This window comes from Empidonax traillii, unplaced genomic scaffold (genome assembly GCF_003031625.1).
Source record: "Empidonax traillii isolate 1590-97213 ecotype Southwest subspecies unplaced genomic scaffold, ASM303162v1 scaffold208:size1045274, whole genome shotgun sequence".
Classification (NCBI taxonomy): Eukaryota; Metazoa; Chordata; class Aves; order Passeriformes; family Tyrannidae; genus Empidonax; species Empidonax traillii.
In genome coordinates this window covers 142640-166788 of record NW_020955401.1, presented here as the reverse complement: position 1 = coordinate 166788, position 24149 = coordinate 142640, and the positions used below count along the sequence as shown (strand labels likewise).

At 39.2% G+C, this 24149-nt stretch overlaps 1 protein-coding gene across 1 annotated transcript in view; it reads right to left on the bottom strand.

Annotated features, from left to right (window-relative positions):
- Window positions 1-24149, bottom strand: part of LOC114059198 (nipped-B-like protein) — a 170383-nt gene that overhangs the window by 121815 nt on the left and 24419 nt on the right. Inside the window, exons 3-7 of the mRNA XM_027887383.1 lie at window positions 21721-21886; window positions 20445-20575; window positions 12960-13059; window positions 10874-11025; window positions 6568-6728 (exon numbers count right to left, since the gene is read on the bottom strand). Coding sequence (XP_027743184.1) covers window positions 6568-6728; window positions 10874-11025; window positions 12960-13059; window positions 20445-20575; window positions 21721-21886 — 710 coding nt within the window. The remainder of the gene's footprint in view (window positions 1-6567; window positions 6729-10873; window positions 11026-12959; window positions 13060-20444; window positions 20576-21720; window positions 21887-24149) is intronic.

Here is a 24149-nt window from a genome sequence, read left to right as displayed (position 1 = left end):
ACAATTAGCCTTAAGAATTTAGAACCTGAGTCCCCAGCACAGGAAGGACATCAACATGTTGGAGCAAGTCCAGAGGACGGTAATGAAGATGCTCAGAGGGATGGAGCAACTCTCCTATGAGGACAGAATTAGGACTGTTCAGCCTGGAGAAGGCACCAGGGAGACTTTAAAGGACTTTCCCGTACCTGAAGGGAGCCTACAAGAAAACTGGAGAGGGATTTTTGACAAGGACATGTAGTGACAGGACAAGAGAAAGTAGCTTTACACTCAAAGAAGATAGATTTAAATTGGATATTAGGAATAAATAAATCCTTCCCTCTAAAGGATGGTGAGGCCCTGGCACAGGTTGCCCAGAGAAACTGTGGATGCCCAATCCCTGGAAATGTCCAAGGTCAAGTTGAATAGGGCTTGGAGCAACCTGGTCTAGTGGAAGGTGTCCCTGCCCATGGCAGGGGGTTGGAATGACATGATCTATATGGTCCCTTCCAACCTAAACCATTCTGTGATTCTCAAGTTTCTCAAAAAATGGTCCTTAAATTGAGTATACATGCAGTGAGCCTTCAAGTCTATGCTTGCTGATTTAGTAGAATCAAATATTGTAAATATTGCAAATATTTTTAAATATATTGTAAAATTGTAAATATATTGTAGGTATTCATAATTTTCCTAATTTTTAAGAAACAAAATCCTAAAACTAAGAAAAAAACTAAACCCTAAAATTTTTAGTTTGATTTAATAATCTTTGTTCATAACTATCTCTGCCACTGGTCACACTGCTTCTAAAAAGGCTGCAACATAATGATTACCCTTATTATTCATACACAGATGCAAACTTCTTCATTACTCCAACTTCTTCAAACTGTTTTCTTAAGGATTGCTACTCAAATCAGTTTTTAAAGGTGTAATTAATTTTTACCCATAGTATTTATCCCATTAAACTGAACAATTATGATATGTTTTATCTTTTCATAGACAGTTTTGAATGAGTTTCATAGAATCATTAGGGTTGGAAAAGATCTTTGATATCATCAAGCCCAACTGTTAACCCAGCACCATCACTGTGTTTACCACTAAACCATGCCGTCAAGTGCCATATCCACATTTTTTTTTGAACAATTCCAGGGATGGTGACTACTTCCCTGGGCAGTCTGTTCCAATGCTTCACAATGCATTCCATTAAGAAAGCTTTCCTAATATATTATCTAAACCTCCTCTGACACAACTTGAGGCTTTTTCCTCTTGTTCTATTGTTACCTGGGAGAAGAGGCCAATCCCCATCTCACTATAACCTCCTTTCAGGTAGTTGTAGAGAGCAATATGGTCTCCCCTGAGCCTCCTTTTCTCCAGGCTAAACATCCCCAGCTCCCTCAGCTGCTCTGCACAGGACTTGTGCTCCAGACCCTTCCCCAGCTCTGTTGCCCTTCTCTGGACTTGTTCCAGCCCCTCCATGTCTTTCTTGTCATGAGGGGCTCAGAACTGGACACAGCACTCGAGGTGGGGCCTCACCAGTACCAAGTATGGGAGGACAATCACTTCCCTGGTCCTGCTGGCCCCACTATTTCTGATCCAAGCCAGGATGCCATTGACCTTCTTGCCCACCTGGGCACATGCTGGCTCATATTCAGTCAGTTGTTGACCAGCACCCCCAGGGCCTCCACTGGGTGGCTTTCCAGCCACTCTGCCCTCAGCCTGGAGCACTGCAGGGGGTTCTTGTGATGGAAGTGCAGAACTGGGCACTTGGTCTTGTTGAACCTCATACAATTGGCATCAGTCCATTGATCCAGCCTGTCCAAATCCCTCTGCAAAATCTTCCTGCCCTCCAGCAGATCAACACTTCTGCCCAACTTGTTGTCTGGAAACTTACTGAGGGTGCATTCAACCCCCTTATCCAGATCATTGATAAAGATATTAAACAGGACTGGCCCCAATACTGAGCCCTGGGGAACCCCACTGGTGAGTGACCGCCAGCTGGATGAAGCACCATTCCCCACCACTCTCTGGGCCCGACCATCCAGAGAGTTTTTTACCCATCAAATACTGCTACCAGTTTCTCCAGGAGAATGCTCTGGTAAGCTGTGTCAAAGGCTTTACTAAAGTCCACGTAAACAACATCCACAGCTTTTCCCTTATCTGCCAGGCAGGTCATCTTATCATAAAAGGAGATCAAGTTGGTCAAGCAGTAACTGCCTTTCCCAAACCCATGGTGGCTGGGCCTGATTCCCTGTTTGTCCTCCACGTATTGCATAATGGCACTCAAGATGATCTCCTCCATGACCTTCCTTAGCATCCTGGTCAGGCTGACAGGCCTGTAGTTTCCCAGATCCTCCTTCTGACCCTTGTTATAGATGAGTGTCACATTTGCCAACTTCCAGGACCTGGGACCTCCACAGTTGACCAGGACTGCTGGTAAATGATTGGAAGTGCCTTCGTGAGATCTTCCACCAGCTTCCTCAGTACTCTTAGGTGGATCACATCCAGGTCAATGGACGTGTAGGGGTCTAAGTGGCATAGCAGGTCACTGACCATTCCCTCCTGGATTATGGGGGCTTATTTCTGCTCCTTGCCCTTCAGGTCTGCCTCCCAAGGAACTCTCTCAACCAGTCTCCTAAATAGGTCAATCTGCCCTCTGGAAATCCAAGGTGGCAGTTCTGCTGACTTGCCTGAGAATCAAAAACTATCATTACATGATTGCTGTGCCCAAGATGGCCACCAACCATCACATCACCCACCAGACCTTCTCTGTTTGCAAACTGCAGGTCCAGCAGGGCACCTCCCCTGGTTGGTCCACTCAACAGCTGTCAGGGAGTTCTTCCACACACTCCAGAAACCTCTTGGGCTATTTCCTCTCTGCTGTGTTGTATTTATAGAAGACATCTGGTAAGTTCAAGTTCCCCTCAAGAACAAGGACCAGTGATTGCAAGACTTCTCCCAGTTGCTTATAGAATATTTCATTTGCCTCTTCATCCTGGTTGGATGGTCTATAACAGACTACCACCAGGAAATCTGCCTTATTGGCCTTCCCCCTGTTTCTTACCCAAAAGCACTTGATTTTATCATCACCATCATTAAGCTCCAGACAATTGAGACACTCCCTAACACACAGGGCTACCCCATCACCTCTCCTTCCTTGCTGATCCCTTCAAAGAGTTTATAGTCATTCATTGCAGCATTACAGTGATGCGAGTCATGCCACCATGTTTCCATGATGTAATAGTTTTCCTGCTGCACATTGGCTTTCCAGTTTCTCCTGTTCATTGCCCATGCTGCATGCATTGGTGTACATGCACTTCAGTTGCATTTGCTGATGATACAAAACTGGGGGGAGTAGCTGATACACCTGAAGGCTGTGCTGCCATTCAGCAGGACCTTGATAGGTTGGAGAATTAGGCAGAGAGAAACCTAATGAGGTTCAACAAGGGCAAGTGTAGGGTCCTGCACCTGGGGAGGAATAACCCCAAGTACCAAGACAGGCTGGGGGCTGACCTATTAGAGAGTACCTCTGCAGAGAAGGACCTGGGAGTCTTGGTGGGTGACAAGTTGGCGATGAGCTGGCAGCATGCCCTTGAGGCTACAAGGGCCAATGGGATCCTGGGGTGCATCAGGAAGAGCGTGGCCAGTAGGTTGAGGGGGGTGATCCCCCTCCTCCTCTACTTGGCCCTAGTGAGGCCCCATCTGGAGTGCTGTGTCTACTTCTGGGCTCCTCGGTACAAGAAAGATAATGAACTACTGGAGAGGGTCCAGCGGAGGCCACAAAGATGATGAGGGGTCTGGAGCATCTCTCTTATGAGGGGAGACTGGGAGAGCTGGGCCTGGTTAGTCTGGAGAAGACTGACAGGGGATCTCATTAATCCATACAAATATCTCAAAAGGTGGGTGCCAAGAGGATGATGCCAGACTCTTTTCAGTGAATCCCAGTGAAAGGATGAGGAGCAATGACCATAAATTAAAACTTAATAAGTTTCATCTCAACACGAGGAAGAACTTCTTTCCATTGAGGGTGGCAGAGCACTGGAATGGCTGCCCAGGGGGGTCATGGAGTCTCCCTCTCTGGAGACATTCAAAACCCACCTGGACACATTTCCATGTCACCTGCTCTAGGTGGCCCTGCCTTGGCAGGGGGGTTGGACTAGATGATCTCCAGAGGTTCCTTCCAACCCTGACGATTTGTGATTTTAAGTTCTCATGAACCCATCATCATGGCTAGGCTTTGCGAACGAAGATTTGAGAGAGGGGCTCTACCCACGCTTGCTACAAGCGCACTGATGGCTAAAAAGGCCAATGCGAGATAGACGAGTCCGGTTGCAGAAGGTACAGCAGAAAGACTCCCCAGGTGATATTGACGAGACGCGATTCTCTCTGCGCTGTCTTTTCTCCTGGAGAGTGATCCTGTGTGTGTTCTCAAAAGAAGCAGCAGCGTTATAGATGGTGTGTCTCCAGGCCTCCTGATTGGAGGCCAGGGTAGACCAATGGTGGTGATCAATATGGCCAAGGATGAGAGATTGTTTCAGGCAGTCCTTGTATCTCCTCTTTGGGCCTCCTCTCTTGCGGCAGCCAGTGGCAAGTTCCCCACAGAGCACGATCTTAGGGAGGCGATGGTCCTGCATCCTGGAGACGTGCCCTGCCCAGCACAGCTGTGTTCTCAGCAGCATGGCCTCAATGCTCATGTCTGCTGCCTGTTCAAGGACAGACGTGTTGGTCACATAGTCAGTCCAGTGGATGTTAAGGATTGTACGGAGGCAGCGTTGATGGAAGCGTTCTAAGAGACGCAAGTGGTGCCGGTAAATGACCCAGGATTCAGATCCATGTAAAAGAGTAGACAGCACGATGGCTCTGTAAACACTGATCTTAGTACTTTTCTTCAGGTGTTTGTTTTGCCACACTCTTTTACGGAGTTTACCAAAAGCACTGTATGCCTTTGCTAACCTGTTGTCAATTTCAGCATCAATCTTACCATCTGAGGAGATGATGCTTCCCAGGTAATTAAACTGTTGGACTGATTTGAGTGCTGTTACACCAATGGTGATATGGGGATGATGGAAGACTTCCTGAGGTGCAGGTTGATATAAAACTTCTGTCTTCTTCAAGCTGACTTCTAGACCAAAAAGCTCAGCAGCCTCTGCAAAGCAGGATGTTAAACGCTGCAGAGCTACTTCTGTCTGGGCGACGAGGGCGGCATCATCAGCGTAAAGCAGCTCACGGACAAGATGGTTTAAGGTCTTAGTGTGGGCCTTCAGTCGCCTTAGGTTGAACTAGGATGCAGTTGCGTTGCATCACAAAGTTAGGGGTGAATATTTTTAAATACTTCCTCTTTAAACATTGTGAAATAAATTATCCCAATATTAAAGTTTTCCAAAAATCGTGTTAACAAAACCAAGATTCTCTTGAAAGTGTACCTTTAACATTTAATGCCAAGAACAGCTTATTTTGAAGAATTTTCATTGCTGAAGCAGACTGAGAAAAATATCTTATTAGTGGGTATTATGATAGAAACTCTCTTGTTTAAGATACTACTTCTTAGCTAATATTTTAAATCAGCATAATTTAAAAAAAGACTAACAAAACTAATAATTCTCTTGGAGTTGCAGTGTATTAATCTCTGTAAGGAATTTAGGTCACCTGGAGTTAGTAGTACACTTGAATCCAACACCATTTTTTGCTTTTACAAGCTAATTTAGGAAGTCAAGAGTTGCCCTCAGTTTTCATAATGTAAATAAAACACATTGTTAAAAAAAAAAAAAGGCCTGCATGCCACCAGGTTTTGATTAAGTTTTGTAACTTATAGGCATCACTATGACCACACAGTTCAAAGAGCTAAAGTCAAAAAATAAAAATGAAACTTAAGTGCTCTCCCCGTAAGAGGTGTTAAGAGATTGTGTGCCAAACTTGTAAGGAAGAATACAAACATGCTTCATCCACGGGATGAGATGCTCATTAAGAAGAAAATTAACAAGTTCAAAACACCATGGGAGAAAGTTGCTGGATTTTTTTTTCATTTGTCTTCAAGGCCTCAACAAGAATTTCTCCAAAAGTCACTATGGGAAAACATGTTATAAATAAACCAAGCCATAAAAGCACATAACAGACCTATAAGAAAAAGTGTTAAAAAGAAATTTTTGCCTTTGACCACACTACTATATTACTCAATAGGTTATGCAATTATGTCGTCTAATTGACAGTTAGGGGAGTCTTCAGAAAGACAAGTTAAGTATACCCCTATTTAGAATCTAGTATTGTTTTCATCAACATAATGATACAATAATTGCAGAGAAACTCTATCATTTCTTTAAAATAAACTCACATATGAGTAGGATTTTTTACTTTTCATACTTTGATCAGAATTAATGTTACAAACTGTTCCAAAGGAAAGAGAACTAGAAAAAAATTGAAACTCGCACATTAAAGTTGCACAGTTGAGTGCACACATCTGAAACTGAAATATATTTTCAGTGGTTTTATTCATCAACAACATCATCATAAAATATCTGACTTCTAGGGCAGCTTAATACATACTTGCTTTATCATAGTAAATATTTGTTTTATCATCATAAACTGATCTAGGTAACATACATCACTACTTAGCCTGTGCACCATTTGTAAGTAGTCTTCATTTGAGCCATGTCTAGAATTATCAGCATGATGATTAGCTGAATTTCCAGACAATTGACTTGAAACTTTATTTTCATGGAGATTCCTCATCCCAGCTGTGACAATGGGACTGGATACTGAAGCTGAAATACAGAAAAATATAAATAACTATACCAACATATTCACACAATAGTTAACTCTAAAAAATTTCACAGAAAACACCATAATAATAATGAGTTGGATGCAAGAGGTCTGGGATCTGAACAAGAATCCTAACTTTCTTCATTGAATCCTTTTGCCACAAATACCTTGAATAAAATTAGGTATCTAAGATTTGAATTTTCAAGATGCTTTAAAACCTAAATTCCATGTACAGATCAGACAAACTTCTTTCCACATCTATCCTAACTACAGTCAGTTATCATACACTTATAGGTTATAGAAAACTTTATTTTCCTCTACATAATATGGATACACTACCTTTAATAACTTCCAAGATATTCATGAGACATGTAACATTACATATGGAACAGCTATATAAATTCTAAGCACATTGCTAAACTTTAGGAACAGATGATTTAAAAGAATCGAACAAGAATTTTACTGACAAAAAAGGATAATGCCTACATACTTAGTGTTCATGTTGTTCAAGATTGGTTTTAGAAAAGGGAAGAACAAAGAAATCCATTCATTCTGAAGGTCATCTTTGCCAGTTACTGCATACCTTAGGTATAAATCTGGACAACTTAGTCTAGCCTACACTGCAAAGGTTTTGTAAGGTTAAAAAAGGTGGCAGCAAAACTTACAGTACACTGGCAAAAATTAGGTTTTTGCTAATTGTAATGGTTTGGTTTTAGGCCTCTTCCTGGTAACCAGGTCAAAACTAAGGAAGTACCTATATCCTAATATTCCATTCTATTCTTTACGCAAGCAGAAATATAAATAGAAGGGAGGAGGAAGTTAGAAGTTAGATCCCTTCCGGCGAAGTTGGAAAAAGCAGCAACGTTTCCTTGCAGCTAGACTCCTCGTGTGTGTGTGTGGGGGGGGCCTGTAGGCCCTGAGAGGCTGTTGTTTTCCTCCGATTCGAGAGGAGAGATTTGATAGTGGGTTGAGTCACTTCTGCTATTCTTAAGGAAAGTATTAAGGTTTTGTTTGCTAATTCTTCATTGACTGGATATATCTGTTCTTTCTCTGTTTTGGGGTGTTGGGGTTCTTTTTTTGTTTTTTTTATATGTATATAGGTTTGAATGATACATAATATATAAATATTATAAGTGTGTATATATATATTGTTTTGGGTTTGTTATTTCAGTTTTCTGATAGTTTTTTGTCCTTCCCTTGCCTTTCCTGTGTTCATATGGGGGGGGGAAAAGCTGCCACTGTGGGTTTGGGCACTTGGCTGGGGGCCAGGTCCAAACCATCACACTAATAGAAATAATTGGCATAGCTAACAAATAAAGGTCTCTTTTTATTTTTCTACTGTCATGTATACATGACAAATATGCAAAATCGGTGTACATAGAGGAGGAGCAGTAACGCCAAGGTAGCGGGTTTGATCCCCATATGGGCCATTCACCCAAGAGTTGGACTTGATGATCCTTGTGGGTCCCTTCCAACTCAGAATACTCTGTGATTCAGTGTGTTTGATTTCTTCTTCCTTTGTTGTTTTTTTTTTTTAAAACAGTCAGGAAAGCAAAGCTTAAACATAATGTCCTAGTTAGAGCAGCTGGGACCAGTTCATCACTGTGTGGGTGTAACCCAAACTGTGTATTCTACACCCTTTATGTCATTTCCCAGAAACTGTTAACAATAGACCATTTGCAGCAGCTGCCCAGAGCACACCTGACCCCTCAGGCTATAAGTTGGGTGTTAAGAGGCCTGTGAGATAGGAGGATGTTCCTGTCCTCACACTGGAACACCCTGCTCTGGGGGAGGTGCTGGGCATTCCTGCCTGAACCTGAGTGTATATAATCTTGGGGTCTTGGGACTTCTGGTACCACTCGTGGGATCCAGAGGAGGACCTCCACTCTCAACCAGACTGCGACCACCGCTCTCAACTGGACTGCGACCATCACTCACACCAACAGGTTCTTCTTCTTCTTTTATTTTTGAACTCAGGAGGGCCCACGTGGGGCTCAGCACGGGGGGCCAACGAACACCATTATGTTCGTGTCCCAGGGTGTCGGGTTATACATCTGGTCTTTTTGTGGGTTAAAACCAATTGTTCGTCTGTATATTTGTATTTATTGTATTATTCTTATTAAATTGTAATTCTGATTTATAATCTCTTTTGTGTTGAGTTCATTCCTCCTGCCAGTTTGCCTTTAAACCAGCACATTTTTGGAGCCCAAAGTGAGGCCTGAGAGAGAAGTCAGAATTACAGTTTCATTTTAAGCATTTGTGTATTTGGATACAGAACGTCCCTGATCACCATGTTGCTTGATGTATTCACGTGGATGTTGTATCTGAGCCTGTTCATATTTCCGCATATGGGGAACTATTTGCCTATTTTTATTCTGTGTTTAGGATCAGGGAGAGGGATCAAAATTACTTTATTAATATACTATGTTTATGTCGTCATAACATCAGAAGCAGTGAGTTTCATTGTGAATGTGTATTCAGTCTTGTTTGCCTGTCCTGGTTTGGGTTGCTAAGTCTGGGGCCTCATTAAAAATCGCACCCAGCCTTTTGGGGGGAACAGGAGGGAATGGTTGTTTCCAGCCTTTCACCTCCTCGTCCTGCTACAAGAGTCTTTGAAAATATTGTGTTTCCTTTTGATGTTAAAGACAGTGTAATGTTGTTATTAGTGTTGTTTTGTCTGTTCTGTACTGTCTACACCATGCTTAGGGTCAGAACAGGGCCTTCTAGGGAGGCTGTCTAGAGGCTTGCCCTGGGAGTGGATAATGTTGAGTGGCACAGGAAGTGGGAGGACATCGGCCAGTATTTGGAGAAGTTCTCTCCTCCAATGATCTGGAAATTCACCCCTGAACAACTGCAGGATCCTGTTAGCACGATAAGACTGTGTCATGGTTTTGCTGGTTCTTAGAAATTAAGCACCAATTTTTCCCTTCCCCCTGCCCACTGTGTGGAGGAGATGTTTAAATGGGCAGTTAGGTAACACAAAAGGAGTTGCTGGTAAGGCCACATTCCTAGTTAATGGCCCTCAGAAGCTTGCTTTTAGGGAAGGGAGAGGAGTTTAATTTTTACTTTTTGTTTCCCTCTCGTCTCCTGGGAAACAGGCGGGAGGAGTTCAGGTGGCTGCTGAACCCGGAACAAGGTCAGAGGAGAGTTTGGAGTGCTTTTTGTTCTCAGCCTGGCTGTCAGTTGTGGATTCTGCTTGGATTTTCATCAGAGAGGAACTGTTTCGGGAGGGTTTTTTCCCCTTCCCCATTCCCGTTTGTTTCTTTCTAGGCAGTGGTTCTTGTGCACATCAAAGGGAGAGGAAAAAACTATACCGCACGATTTGGTCAGCAGGACAGAATGAGTTTTTCCCATTGGGGAGGACTTTTTTTTGTCGTTTCTCTCCCTCCTCTCTCTCCCCTTTCCCAGTAGGGGGGGAGGGAAACCCATTTTTGGTTTCTCCAACACACTCCGAAGTGTGTTCCCCCACATGGCAATGACCAATGATCCCACAGCGTCCCCTGCCAACCAGCACGAAACACTGCATGCTCTGCATCTCCAGCGATCCAACAGTGCCCCCTGGTGACTGGTACAGGACACTACAAGCTCTGCATCTCCAGTGATCCAACAGCACCCCCTGTTAACTGTGGTTAGAATTGCACCAAAAGGCACAAACTGAACTGTTTACCTTCTTTTTCCTGTTTGTTCATTGGTTTGTGTTGAAGGGGATTATTTGTGGGTATAGGAGTATTGTTTGGTTGTTTTGTTTTCTTTCGTTGTTTCTGCCAATACACATAAATCTTTAAATACAGGGCTGTTATTTTTTCTTTTTCCACAATTTTTTCCCCTCAATTGTAGCCTCTTAATTTCGGATTTACAATTGCTTAGAGGGAGGAGTTTGGGTCTTCCTCAAAACTCATCCTCAGCAAAACACTTGTGTCTCATTTAAACTGAGACAGACTGGTAAAGGAAAAATGCTCTTTTGTGTTGGGTTAATTTCTCCTGTCGGTTTGCCTTTAAATCAGCACACATACCCAAAAAATTCCCTATCAACTCCAAGATTTGCATTAAGCATGTAACTCCTTCAAAGAAATTAGAGAACCGTGAAACACACGTGAAGGTAAAGTTGACATGAGATAGGAGAATAAAATGGATATCAAAGAATTACCTTGCTGCATCTGAGGATGTGGTGTATAACTTGGAGGATGTGAATATGGCATGTATCCTGCAGGACTTTGAGGAGCATATGGACTAGGCACTGGACTATTCTGTTGTGCCAAAAATCTGTTACCAGAGCTCGTTTGTGGTGGCACAAACCGGCTAAAAAATAAAATTAAAAAAGTTTGCAAAAGTTGGAAAAGGAAATTTATACAAGTTTCTTATTTTTTTGGAATATTATACCTTTGGAACATTATAACTTCTGTAAGAGACAACATTTTAACACAATCAGGAAATTCCTTTAAAAGCAATATTTTAGGCTATCAATACCTTACCAACTTCAATTATTACTTAAGAGCCACAGTTTAGGTACGGCATTAGTAAAAGTAAAGAATAGGATAAAAAACATTCTAAGACCTCCACCTAGGGAAAGGAAACAATGACAAAATAAGATCTCCAGATTTACTAAAACAAGATATCTAATTTCCATAAGTTAGTCGTAGAAGTTTGAATGAAAGTGACATCTAAGGTTTAATTATCATATAACAACTATCTTGCTAGGATTAATAAGGAGCCATCTACTCTAAATATGATTTTTCTAGTAAGATTTCAAAGAACTTTATTTAACAGAACAATACTGCCAAGATATAGGAATGTGATAGGCAGGACCTGACCCAAAGTCTACTGAATACATCTTATTCTTTCACTGGTTTTATCTCAGACACCTTAAGATAGAAAATCATAAAAACAAAATAGGCATATGACAATAATACATGTACATTATAACCTACATTCTTATATGAGCTTTTTCAAAACAAAAATGAAAGAAAAAATACTTCAGAAAGTACATGCTTTCACAATCCTCACTTCTATCTAGGAACTCTATGAAGGTAAGCTTCCATAGACAGAAATAGCAAAGCATATTGTAATATTCACTATTCAAAAAATTTTTTTCAATATCACTTTTAGATATTAAAGTAAAAATTTGTACTGGTTTTTTGTGCAGAAACAGAGTATTTAATTTGCCAAAAAAAAATTTCAGTAAGTGAAATAAGTTTATTTTAATAATGATATCTAATAACTGGAGATTAAATCTGTTACAGCCCAGTAACTGGGTTGAAACTACATGCAGAATTCTTTCCTCTAGTCCAGAGTACTTTATTATATTAACAAAGACTGAGGGAGTTGGGATTGTTTAGCCTAGAGAAAAGGAGGCTCAGGGGACACTTTATTGCTGAAAGGTTGTAGCAAAGTGGGGGTCAGTCTCTTCTTCTAGGTAACAAGTGATAGGACAAGAGGAAATGGCCTCAAGGTACTCCAGGGGAAGTTTAGATTGAATATTAGGAAAAGTTTATTCACCAAGAGGTTTGTCAACCACTGGCACAGGCTGCCCAGGGAAGTGGTTAAGTCACCAACCCTGGAGGTATTTGAAATACACGTTCATGTGTTACTTAGGGACATGGTTTAGTGGTGGACCTGGCAGTGTTAGGTTGATGGTTGGACTTGATGATCTTAGAGGTTTTTCCAACCTAAATGATTCCACAAGTACATGCTACTTGCTGACACTCAAAGTTTGAAAAAGAACCAGAAAATTGATGAGGAAGCTGCTGGAAGACTGGTCAAATTACTGGGCCTATCTTCCTCTGAGCAACCTTTTGGATAAACTGTTACATCAGTATTCCATGTTTTTACAAGCCTTCTTTCCCACCCTTCTGTCACATTGGTAATGTTATACATGCTGGAACACACAACCTCTTCTATTCTCCTGCCACCAGTCTCAACCTCTGCCACAGGTAGAGAATAGCTGGAGGGGTGTCAGGAGGCAGGGAGATTACTTAAGCAGGAAAGAGTTTACCAAAATTATGGGAGAGAGAGAGAGAAGGGAATCCTGACTAGTTGGAATACAAAGATTAACTCACTAGCAAAAAGATATTTCTTTGACAGTTGAAGAAACTCACCCTGCTGTCAGACAAATGCAGAATATGTCTTGACACTGATCACCTTTCACTCACATACTTGCAACAAGAATTGACTGTCACTGTAGGAAGAATTTGCAGTTTGTTGCCCATCTCACCCCATTTAAAAGAGAGTGTTACCTGGAAGGGCTATGTGAGATAGTGGTTTGTTGATAATTAGAAGATGCAGGACTACCTCTCATGGAATTCTGAGAAATATTAAACTGCGACATCATCATCCCTATTAAGAAGAAGATAGCAGTATTACTTTACATGCATTTCCTTTTCAATCAATGAAGTCTCTCATTACAGAAATTATTATGTACAAAGATATTATAAACTTTAAAACATTATCATCTTTTACTTACAACTGTTAGAAAACATTAAAAAAAGATCAATTTCATGTAAAATGTCCATTTTACACCATGACATAGGAAGAGTGTTCCCTAAAGCAGTATTAATTCAATTATAAATATCAACAGCAGTTCCTTCATCTGTTCCTTAGCCAAAAACGTGTTAGTAAATAGAAAGATTTTATAACAGGACATATACTCCAGACTGATTTGTGGAATACTCATTGTACCAATATGATTTGGAAACTTCACAACAAGTCAGAGGAACACAGAAAAGTTATCTCCCATTTTTAGAACAAGTACAGCAGTCATCTCGGGTTGAGTGGTGCAAGATATTCTCCCTGTTCCCCTAATACCTTAGTAGTTCTTTTCTACCCAGGGACAACAGCTTTCTATTCCACCTCCACCAAACTTATAAGGAATGTTATCAAAGAAGGTGTTGAAATATTTTCAATTGCAAAGAACCACCAATATCCCATATGTAGACTTCCATAGCCTGTAGATTTCCACAGTCATGCTTTAAAAATTCAGGAGTTATACTAGATGGCAAGCCACAAGTACAAATAGGACTGAAATCAACTTGCATCTTTATTAGGGAGAAATTAAATGAATAATTTTTGTTTCCTTTGTTCAATACAAAAAATTTCTAACCACCACATGACACTGGAAGTTGAAGTGGTACAGGTACACAAAAACTTATGACTTTTAACCAGGTGATCTTAATGACAAAATTGAATGTTTTGCAGCTAAAACAGCATCAGAATTCACATACACACTGCAGCTTGGGAAGCCACAGCAAGTGATCCAAAGCTACGGGTAGTGCAAATGTTTAAACCAAAGGTTAGATAGATGGCTGACAGTACTCCCTAACACAGAGTGTTTGAAAGTCATCCATCTTTGCAGTACTATAACCTATTTCAATTACTGCAATATTCACACAAGCAAAGCTAGTTTCAGAAATCCTCCCTGTCATCCTCTTTTCTCTTCCCCTCTCCCCAAAAGAGAAGTGATGGGATAATCCACCAGGAATTAAGCTGTTACTACCCCCCAGTATGTATGAAGTGCTGCATTCCAAGTATAATTGCACAGGCAAACTAGCTCAGAGAAGGAGTGAAATTCTCATATTGTGCTGGAAAATAAATAAATAAATAAATAAATAAATAAATAAGATACTTCCATACTTCAGTACAGAGGACATTTCATTGCCCAGAGTAACAGAAGGGGATTCCTCAATTCCTGCAAAATTTTATTAAATGAACACTGGTTGTCTTGCACAGAGGTGAGGAGAAAACTCCAGAGGTTTTGTGTTGGAGGCAGCACCCAGCATGCCCACTGCCCACTCACCTCTCACAGCCACTCTCACCATAGCTAAATAGAAGTTAGTCAAACTACTAACCCTTAACATCCATGTACAGAAAGCTGACAGAATGTGCCGCATGAGTATGAACTATACAGAAGTTTCATTTTATGCTTAAAGCAAAGACTACAATTTTAAAATATTTGGAAAATATATCTGTTTTCTCCTCCTTAAGTTTAAAACATGTTTTGAACTAGAGATGCAGTAGTTTTTGGTTTAAAAGAACTACAGAAAATATAAAAAAATAAATAATAAATAATAAATCCATTTTTAATACCATTTAAAAAACCTAAAACTTATTCTGTGACAGGCAGTTCTCATCTCTTTATCTCTGTTGGGGGAGGAACAATACATGGGGGACACAATCTAGATAACTTTAAAAAAAACAACCAAAGAAAACACAAAATCCCCAGTACCCATACCCTTCCCCACTAAAAAAAACAAAACAGCAACAAACAAACAACTGAAAAAAAAAAAATAAACCCACCACAACAGTGTCTCTAAAGTTTCCACACAACTAATAAGTCTAGTAATGATGTAATGAGGAAGGAGTAAAAATAATCCCTAACATTTAGTCTAAAAAGAAGTTGAAATTAGTCTGTGGCTATTAACACTAAAATATCTTCTTGTACATTTTTTACATTGTTGTTCATATCACTAAGCAGCAGATTTATGGTTCCACTGTTCATTTCCATACCTTAAAATACTTAAGAATTTCTTTTAAATGCAACTTCAAATTTGATTGTTGGAAATGTTCCGTTTTGAGAAAACATCGTCTTAGTAATAACATTCACAGAATCCTAGAATGGGTCAGGCTGGAAGGATCATCTGGTCCCACCTCCCTGCTCAAGAGCACATGGCACAGGATTATGTCCAGATGGTTCTGGAATATCTCCAATGAGGGAGACTCCACAACCTCCCTGGGCACTCTGTTCAGTGCTCAGTCACCCACACAGGAAAGAAGTTCTTCCTCATGTTCAGGTAGAACTTCCTGGGCATCAGTTTGTGCCCATTGCCTCTTGTCCTATTGCTGGGCACCACTGAGCAGAGCCTGGTCCATCCTCTGACACCTCCCTGCAGATACATTGATGAGGTCCTCTCAGTCATCTCAAGGCTGAACAGGCCCAGCTCCCTCAGCCTTTCCTTCTAAGAGAGATGCTCCAGTCCCCTAATCATCTTTATAGCCCTCTGCTGGACCTGCTCCAAGAGCTCCATGTCTCTCTTGTCCTGAGGAGCCCAGAACTGGACACTGCTCCAGGTGAGGCCTCACCAGGGCTGAATAGAGGGGCAGGATCACCTCCTTGACCTGCTGGCAATGCTCTTCCTAATGCACCCCAGGATACCATTGTCCTTCTTGGCCACAAGGGCACACACTTGTCCACCAGGACCCCCAGGTCAGCCCCAGCCTGTACTGGTGCTGTTATTCTTCCCCAGGTTCAGGACCTTGCATTTGCCTTTAATGAATTTCAGACAGTTCTCCTCTGCCCATCTCTCCAACCTGTTGAGGTCCTTCTAAAGGGCTGTGCAGCACTCTGGGGTATTGGTCAGCTTTGTTTCCTTAACACGTACTCCCAATCTTGACTATAATTTTTTTTGCTCAGAAAAAAATGATATGTATAAATCCATTTTAGCATTCCTACTAAATGTCACAAAATGTAAAAACACAGCTCAAGATCACAGACAAAGTCTTGTATGATTAAACTGTATTACAGCATCATGCATGCTTAAGCAAGGACTGCTCACCAAAAGGTGATTTTTCAGTTAAATATACACTCTTCTTAAAAGCATACATCTACAAAGTTTTTTCTCTTTTACAGGTACATGTACATTTGAATTCTTGTATAAACGAAAAAAATATCAAAGCAACTGATACTTATGGAAAAATACATAAGATTTTAATCCTCAAAAATGTATAAGTTGTGGTAAATAGTTTAAAGTGAATTTTAAGTCCTTTCTGCACCCTAAGCTATGCTATGAAGACTAACCTATTGCAATACATTATTTTGGTTGATCTTCTAACACACATCTGATGAAAGACAAAGCCAAAATGTTGAGAAGAGAAAAAAATTATGAAAACTGAAATTAAATAATAGCTTAATTTTAAATAAATAGAGAAATCTACTTCACTAGTACACTATAAGATACATGTAGTTGAAAGACAGCACACAGAACTTTCCCTGTCATTTGATTAAAAAGGTCTAAAATAAAATTAACATCCTGTCCTCGTACTGATGTTGCACAGTGATGTAACTCAGTCTTTTCAGACAACCTAGTAATAGAAAACAATCTGAAAAATCTAATTAAAAATCTTATCTACATGAACTGTTTCAACAATGACATTATTATCATAAGACATGGAATAAGGGTTTGAACACTGCTGCTACATTACCTGAAATGATATACACCAGCAATTTTTCAGGGGTGGAGGTGGTGGGGGAGGGTCATACGCCCAGGATACTAAGTATTCACATAATACATCTTTCTTGCACTATTTGTTCATCATAACTAAAAACAATTCTGGCTCTAAACAGTATTGAGCTACAAATCAACATGACTGTGGGAAAAACCTTCAGCACAGAACTCTACTTGTGATTTACCTTATATTCACAAGTATTCAAAACATAATATTTAGGTTTCTGAAGAGGCCTTTATTTCCTCATAAATTGTACTGAACCAAGAGTTTTATTCCACATTTAATCTAATTCTTTAGCCCAGTGGTCTTTCTGTTCTTGCATTAGAAAATGCTATGGCTACAAAGCAAGGGGGTAGAGCTTTAGTGTTGAATATTCAATACCACCCAGATCACCCCCCTGTGGGGGTGGTTTCACTGGGAAAAGCAGGGAGGATCTGGAAGTGTAACCATTTTCTCTTTCCCAGCTCTTGGGAGATGTAGTTGCCACCCAGACTGCACCTCCACCACTGCCAGTTCCCTACCTGTGCCTTCTGAGCTGCAGCTTCGTGGTGGTGCCAAAAGGACAGCTCCAATGTGGGAGATGGCCATAGGGAACGGAGCAGCAGGGGTAACCCCCAGTCCAGCCAAGTGAGGCAGAAAAAAAGAGCGCAGCAGAGCTGCCCACCACCACCAGGAGACCCCTTTTCAGCACTTCCATCGCTGTTGCCACTGCCACTCTTCTTGCTACTGTTGCCACTGCCACTGCTGCCACAGCAGAGAGAGAGAATGTGCCCATTGCCACACCTCAGTTTGGAGGAGTTTGAGCCAGGAGAGCCTCTCCACAATCTTGCCTTTGTTCTTGGCGGGGGAGGTGGGGGTTGCCACAAGGTGTGCAGCACAGGAACGGACGTAATTTTCTTTTTGTCTGGGGAAGACCACATGGCACACAGCGTGGGAACAGACGCCATTTTAGTTTTGTCCTAGGGGGACCAGGCAACACTTTGCCTTTGTTGGTTAAATCATTCCCTCTTCTGTACAATCTTTTACTATTATTGTTGTGTTTATTGCAATTTCTTCGGTAAATTGTGACTCTAACTTGTAATCCTCTTAGTATTTTTTCCTCCACTATTGAAAGGGGGTGGTTTGAGTGGGCATGGTCCTCCTGCTGACTTTTAAAACCATCACAGAAAAAAAGGCTGGGAGAAATGAATTTGAGTTCAGTTTGTCCATACTAATGCTGGAACCGATGCTCAAGTGATCATGGTGCAGAGGCCCACCCCAGGCTGAGTAAATAGACCAGGGGTCCTGCTGCCTTCATTCCTTCTCAGTTCTGGGCATTACAAATACTGGATCACAGTACCCAGCACTGACTTCACCACATGCTAGACTCAACAGAAGGCAAAAGAACAATATTCATAAGGAAGACAGTAAGGAAAACAGAAGAGGTGAATTTGAAATACTAGAAAAAAGCCTACATTTCATTCTTATAGCTGGTAAAATGCATTACATAAGATCTCTACCAAACTCCCAAGTGTTCTACAAATCATGACTTTACAGAGATTACAAAATCTGTTCAGAAAGCAGAAGAAAGCCCTACATTTGCTGTCACAACACATCAGTATACCCTTCTTTGGCCTCGGAGATCTGAATGGGGTGTACTAACACCTAATAAGGCTACCACGATTTGCCAACATCTAGCTTAAAGATCCCCCTATTTCCAGATAAAAGCGTGGCCTTTTTCCATAGAAAATAAAGTCACACTTCACCTAGCTTTGCCAAACATTCATTACAGGGCCTTCTTCCTCTCAAAATACTTTGTGTACAGCTATACTTTTTCTTTCTTCCCTCTTTCAATTTTTCCAATTTCACACTTACATTGCAATGTTTGCACTGGTACAAGTATTCAGAATTATGTAAAATAAAACTAAATATTCAAGGAAGTTTTAAAGTCTGATCTCTTCTGGTTCTCTGAAAGCACTTTGTTAGCTTTATTAAAATAGTATCAACTATTATTTTATGTTTAATTGGTTTTTAATTCTAATTAATACTAGTACCTCCCTTCAAGAACATTTACTAAAGATAGGTGGTTTTATTTCATTAAGGATTATTCTTAATCTACTGAATCGAGCTGCAAAAGTGTTTTCCCCTCCGAAGCACAGAATTAGAAAAAATGGAAAAGAATCTAACTTGCTATATCTTCTGTCCTTCAAAAATCTCTGCAGGAATAAATAATTTTAAAAACAATGTCTCTCTTTTGCACTGGAAAAGATTTATTTTACTCTACAAAACTGGTGGAAAAAATGTGTGTTATCAACATTATTCTCATACTAAATAAAAAAATCACAGCACTGTACCAACTTCTAAGAAGAAAATGAACTCTATCCAAACTGAAACCATGACAAGTATATGTTCTTTGTGGCACCACTCTGCAAGAACTGGCAGGACAGTCACAATTCTTCCAACAACTGGAAAAATCATACTCTGCAACAGCTACCACCAAATCCAGAACCTGGAGACTGTTTTCAGAGCTTATATTTCAGGATATAGCTATCAATGACCTAGTAAATATTTAGCACTGCCTTTCACATTTTCATTCCTGGAAATTTCTGCATTCCTTCAAGGAACATTATGTGTCCTGTCCTTAGCAAGTTCTTTTCAGATACTGTATTGCTTTTTACTCACTAGCCTAGGTGAATGAACTTAATAATCTAATTTTATTTTTTTCCCCCTCCAAAAACACCCTAACACTTTTTATGCCCTGTGGACTTTAGTAACACTTCTATCTATATCTCTACAATGCTAGCAAAGCTTTATCCTCACATTGTGAAAATTGAAAATTCACCCACTCATTTCATAGTTTAGTATTTAAAGAAAAGATTTCAGATGCAAATGAAGAAGTCTCCAGATCTACAAATAGAATCTGTCTGATTAATCCTTTGCTTGGTCTCTCTCCATCTTTGCTATCCAGCAGTATATCTCACTAAACCTCAGAAAAGAATTAGCTATAGAAACAGTAAAATCTGTAGGGCATCACAAATTTCTGAGAAGAGGAATGGCAAGGAGGAGATGTTATGTATGGTTCATTCAACCTTATTCCTTTCCCCCAGAACTATTAAGAAATACCACTATAATGATATACTATAATTGTACAGATTTTCAATATAGATCAAAGCATATTTTCCCAACTTAAATTATTTACTAAGATAAACATATGACCCTAGCTATAAAGAAATTCAAATAAAATTGGTTTAAAATAATACCAATCACTCATCCTAGAAATTAAATTTTGTAGTGAAATTCAACATTATTTTTTACAAAAATACCTAATAGAGTGTATTTCTGTGCTTATTCTAATGCAATTGCTCTTAGAAGATCTCAAGACACATAGCTTTATGTGATTATCAAATACAAGGTAAGGCATAAATATCACAGTTGTGCTCCATATATATTTGTGGTTAGTACCAGCCCCCTAAACTTACAGAACAACATAAAAAACCAATCAATAGTCAATCAAAAATCCTTACCGCTTTGTACCCCATATCTGTTTTGCATGCTTTTCTCCCTGAAAACATTAGGATTCCTTGCCAGGACAGCCTGCAGCAAGACTGGTATATCTCCCTCTGGATCATCACTGCCAAGGTTATCTTTCAATTCTCTGAAATTATGGAAGTGAGCAAATAAAGAGGTAAATGCATTTTAAAATTATAAGAAATCATTAGTCAAGTAAAAAAAACACAAACAACCAAAACAATCAAAACCAAAACAAAAAGACAACATTTTACTGTTAAAATATAGAAAAAAAACCCCACAAATATTCAAAGCACTGTTCCCTACCTCTACTTTTTTTCCTCTCATGCTAAAGGAATGGCAGAAAAGGTATTCCTACTAGCCTTCAAAATTATTTTCTGTTAATAAGCACTTAAATATACATGGTTGTTAGTTTCAGAATATTATAAAAATCTTCTTGTGTCCACTTCTCCATAAAAGAAGAATGCTTTGTCATAACGTCAAAAAAGTACTGTTGTAGGAGTGAAAATAAGATATGTATGAATGCATAACATTCAGGTTGCAGCCCAACCCTTTGAGAATCTTTTATTTTAAAAAGGGAAATTGGCATATTTTTGACATCACAGGATTCCCTTTGAATCATCAAAAATGTAATGGATTTTCTCTAAATGCATCTGTACTTTCACTTATTCTTTGCATTGACGACGTTTAAGGACTACTTCCATTTGATCAAAATAATAGATTGGAACATGTAGGAAAAAGACAAGGCTGTCAACATAAGACAATTCAAAGGACATCAGTGAAAAATTTAAAAATAAAATATATATTAACAAAAAAAATACATTAGCATAATTGCTGGTTCAATTCTTAAAATATTTAAGTTCAATATCTAATCAGAACTGACATAGATCTTGCATGGGTGTCTCAAAAAATTATCTTTTTGTGTAATACTGGGTATATAATTTGTCAGCGTACATTATTAACCAAATTGGAACACAAATGACTATTGCACAATCAATACCACAAAGTTTGCACTCCTAACTAGTAAGAATGGAACAAACAGCAGTTCTATTAAAAAAAATTAGTTATGCATAAGGTCTGTCAGACAGACTAGCATTCTGACTGACTGAAACAACTGATTACTATACAGCAGTAATCTGCTAAGCTGGTCTAATAAAAAAAATGGCATGTTATGATCTTCAGATTCTCACAAACACCCTTCTCAATTCGGTTCACTTTAATTTCAAGTAATAAGGATGATGATCTAATATAGTTGAAGTTCAAAATACATACATGTGATCTGTTGACACCTGATTGAGACTGTGGATGAGTTGTGAAACCAGATTTTCATCCCTGCAAGCCAGAAGGCAGTTCACCTCTTCAGCTATCCGTCCATTGAAAAGCAGGCTTTTTGTTGTTGTAGCAGGTAAAGGTGATGGAAGAGGCAGCTGGTTCAAAACTGTTATTGGAAAACAGAAAGGAGTTCAGAATCATTTCACAAAACATGAGCATACAAAGATGGACACCTTCTTACTCCATCATGTGACTAAGAAAGAAAACCTGACAACTACATTCGAAATATAGGAAAGATTTCTGGATTTTTTTTTAATCATGAACACACACACACATAGGCAGGACTGTTTAACACAAAGTAATACAGTCAAATCCATAAGTTATATTACTATATTATTGTAAATATTTACCTGTGCTAAGGCAAGTATTATTAATAAAAACATACTTTTAAACATTCCAGAATACTAAGTTATTTACTCTTATGGCAGTTTTTGCTTGGAGTTGAAAGCATGGACAAAGGTAAGGAAGGAAATGTTTTCTATTCTGACCTTGAGATTTAATTAGTGTTCCCACTTTGTATGGTGAGAGTTGTTTAAAACAAACAAACAAAAAATACCAACCAAAAACCTTAACAACCCACTTTCATGGGTCCACAAAAACAAGCTGACTGTGACTTCAACTTCCCAGTCTGATTACATTAGAAATAGCTTCAGAACAAAAAAGTCTTTTGTCTCTTTTATATTTTGAAAGTATTAAAAAAAAACCACAGGGGAGGGGCAGAATTTCAGTATTTTTCTCCCCCCATACAATGTATATTATTCTGTATTTATAAATAAACTGCAATTGAAAAAAATTAATATATCAAAATAGCTAGCTTTCATTACTTGAATTAGATTACCTTGAATGTGCCTTGAAACTCAAAAAAATTAGCAAGATCAGCTAAACATATTTATTAAAACAGTATGAATTCAGCTAGTAAATTGAGCCTACTCTACTGCCTCTAGTCATCACGTCCTCCATGTTTTTAGGGCAACAAGACTTGTCCATTCCAGTACCTTCTTTTCACACAAAGAGAAATAAGGTAAAGCAGTGACATGCCTTTCTCTTTTTACGCACTCTTGAGTTTCTGAACATCAGAGAAATATGACAGATAAAGAAGTAAATGCACCTAACACAAGGGCTAATCCCACCAAAGGCAGTTCAGTGTTTTAAGAAACTCTGGCACCGGGAGTCTAGCCAGTGACTTCTATCAGTTAAGTATTTTGATTTGAGAACCTTACCTGCAAATACTTAGTACTGGAAAACTGCCCATAGCGCAGAGACTTATGATTTGCATCCTGATGGTCCATAATTAGACACACATAATGATACATATAAAAATACATAAGCAGCATCTTCCGGTTTGATAATTCAGAATATGAGAAAGACATGAAGTGGTTTCCCCCCCCCCCCCAACTGAATGCATTTACTTTTTTTTTACTATAGGCAATTAAATTCAATTGCTGGGTATATACTTTTAGTGTCTCTTGGAAAGTCTCCAAATTTTAACAGTATAATAAAAAGAGCTCAGAATAAGCACTTGGATCACTGAGTCCAATTATCCTCAGACAGGCAACTGAGCTATAAACTCTTGCTTACACTTTATAAAAAATGATCCACCTTTGACGCAATTTCTCTTATTGGAATGGTTGTTTTAGGACTTCATTATAGTAATGAAGCTTCCACTAGAAATTTAATTTTTGTCAGATTCTAACCATTTGGTTTTGTGTCAGTATCAACTTTTAATGTAAATAATTCTTTTTCCTTGCATTTTGTCTTCCTGACATATTTAAAGACAGTATACACACCTCATCTACTCACAGACAAGAAAGAAGCCTCATAGGTTCAGTTGCTTATTTCCATTCTAGCAGCCATTCTTTGCACTTGTTAATTACAGCAACTTTTTTGTACTTTGTCCAAAACTAAGGAACTAGGTTTCAAGTATATTCAGCATATTCCACAACTCTCTCTAGCTGAACATCAGTCTAATCATCTCTCTTTCTCTCCCTCTCTCTCCAGTGAAGATGATATGCATGTTTTAGAGTATTTTATCATTTATATGTTTTTCTTTATTTGTGGGGTTCCCAGATATGTTACCAAATGATATTCCAAATGAACAGTGAATTCCTATATTTTATGTTCCGGGTGTACTTCAGGGTTTTTTTTTTAATCTACATTTCATTTCATGTTTAAATTAGCATATTTTGTTTGAATATATTTTTAAACTTCTAGCAAGGACAAAAAATATTTTAATACCAAATCTGGGTTTGACCAGATTTACTTTTAAGAATTTTAAATATAAAAGTATTTTTAGTATTTTGAAAATGCAGGTATTTACTGAGAAGGTAGAAGGGAACATAGCAAAGACAGAAAAAAAAAAAGAGTACTTA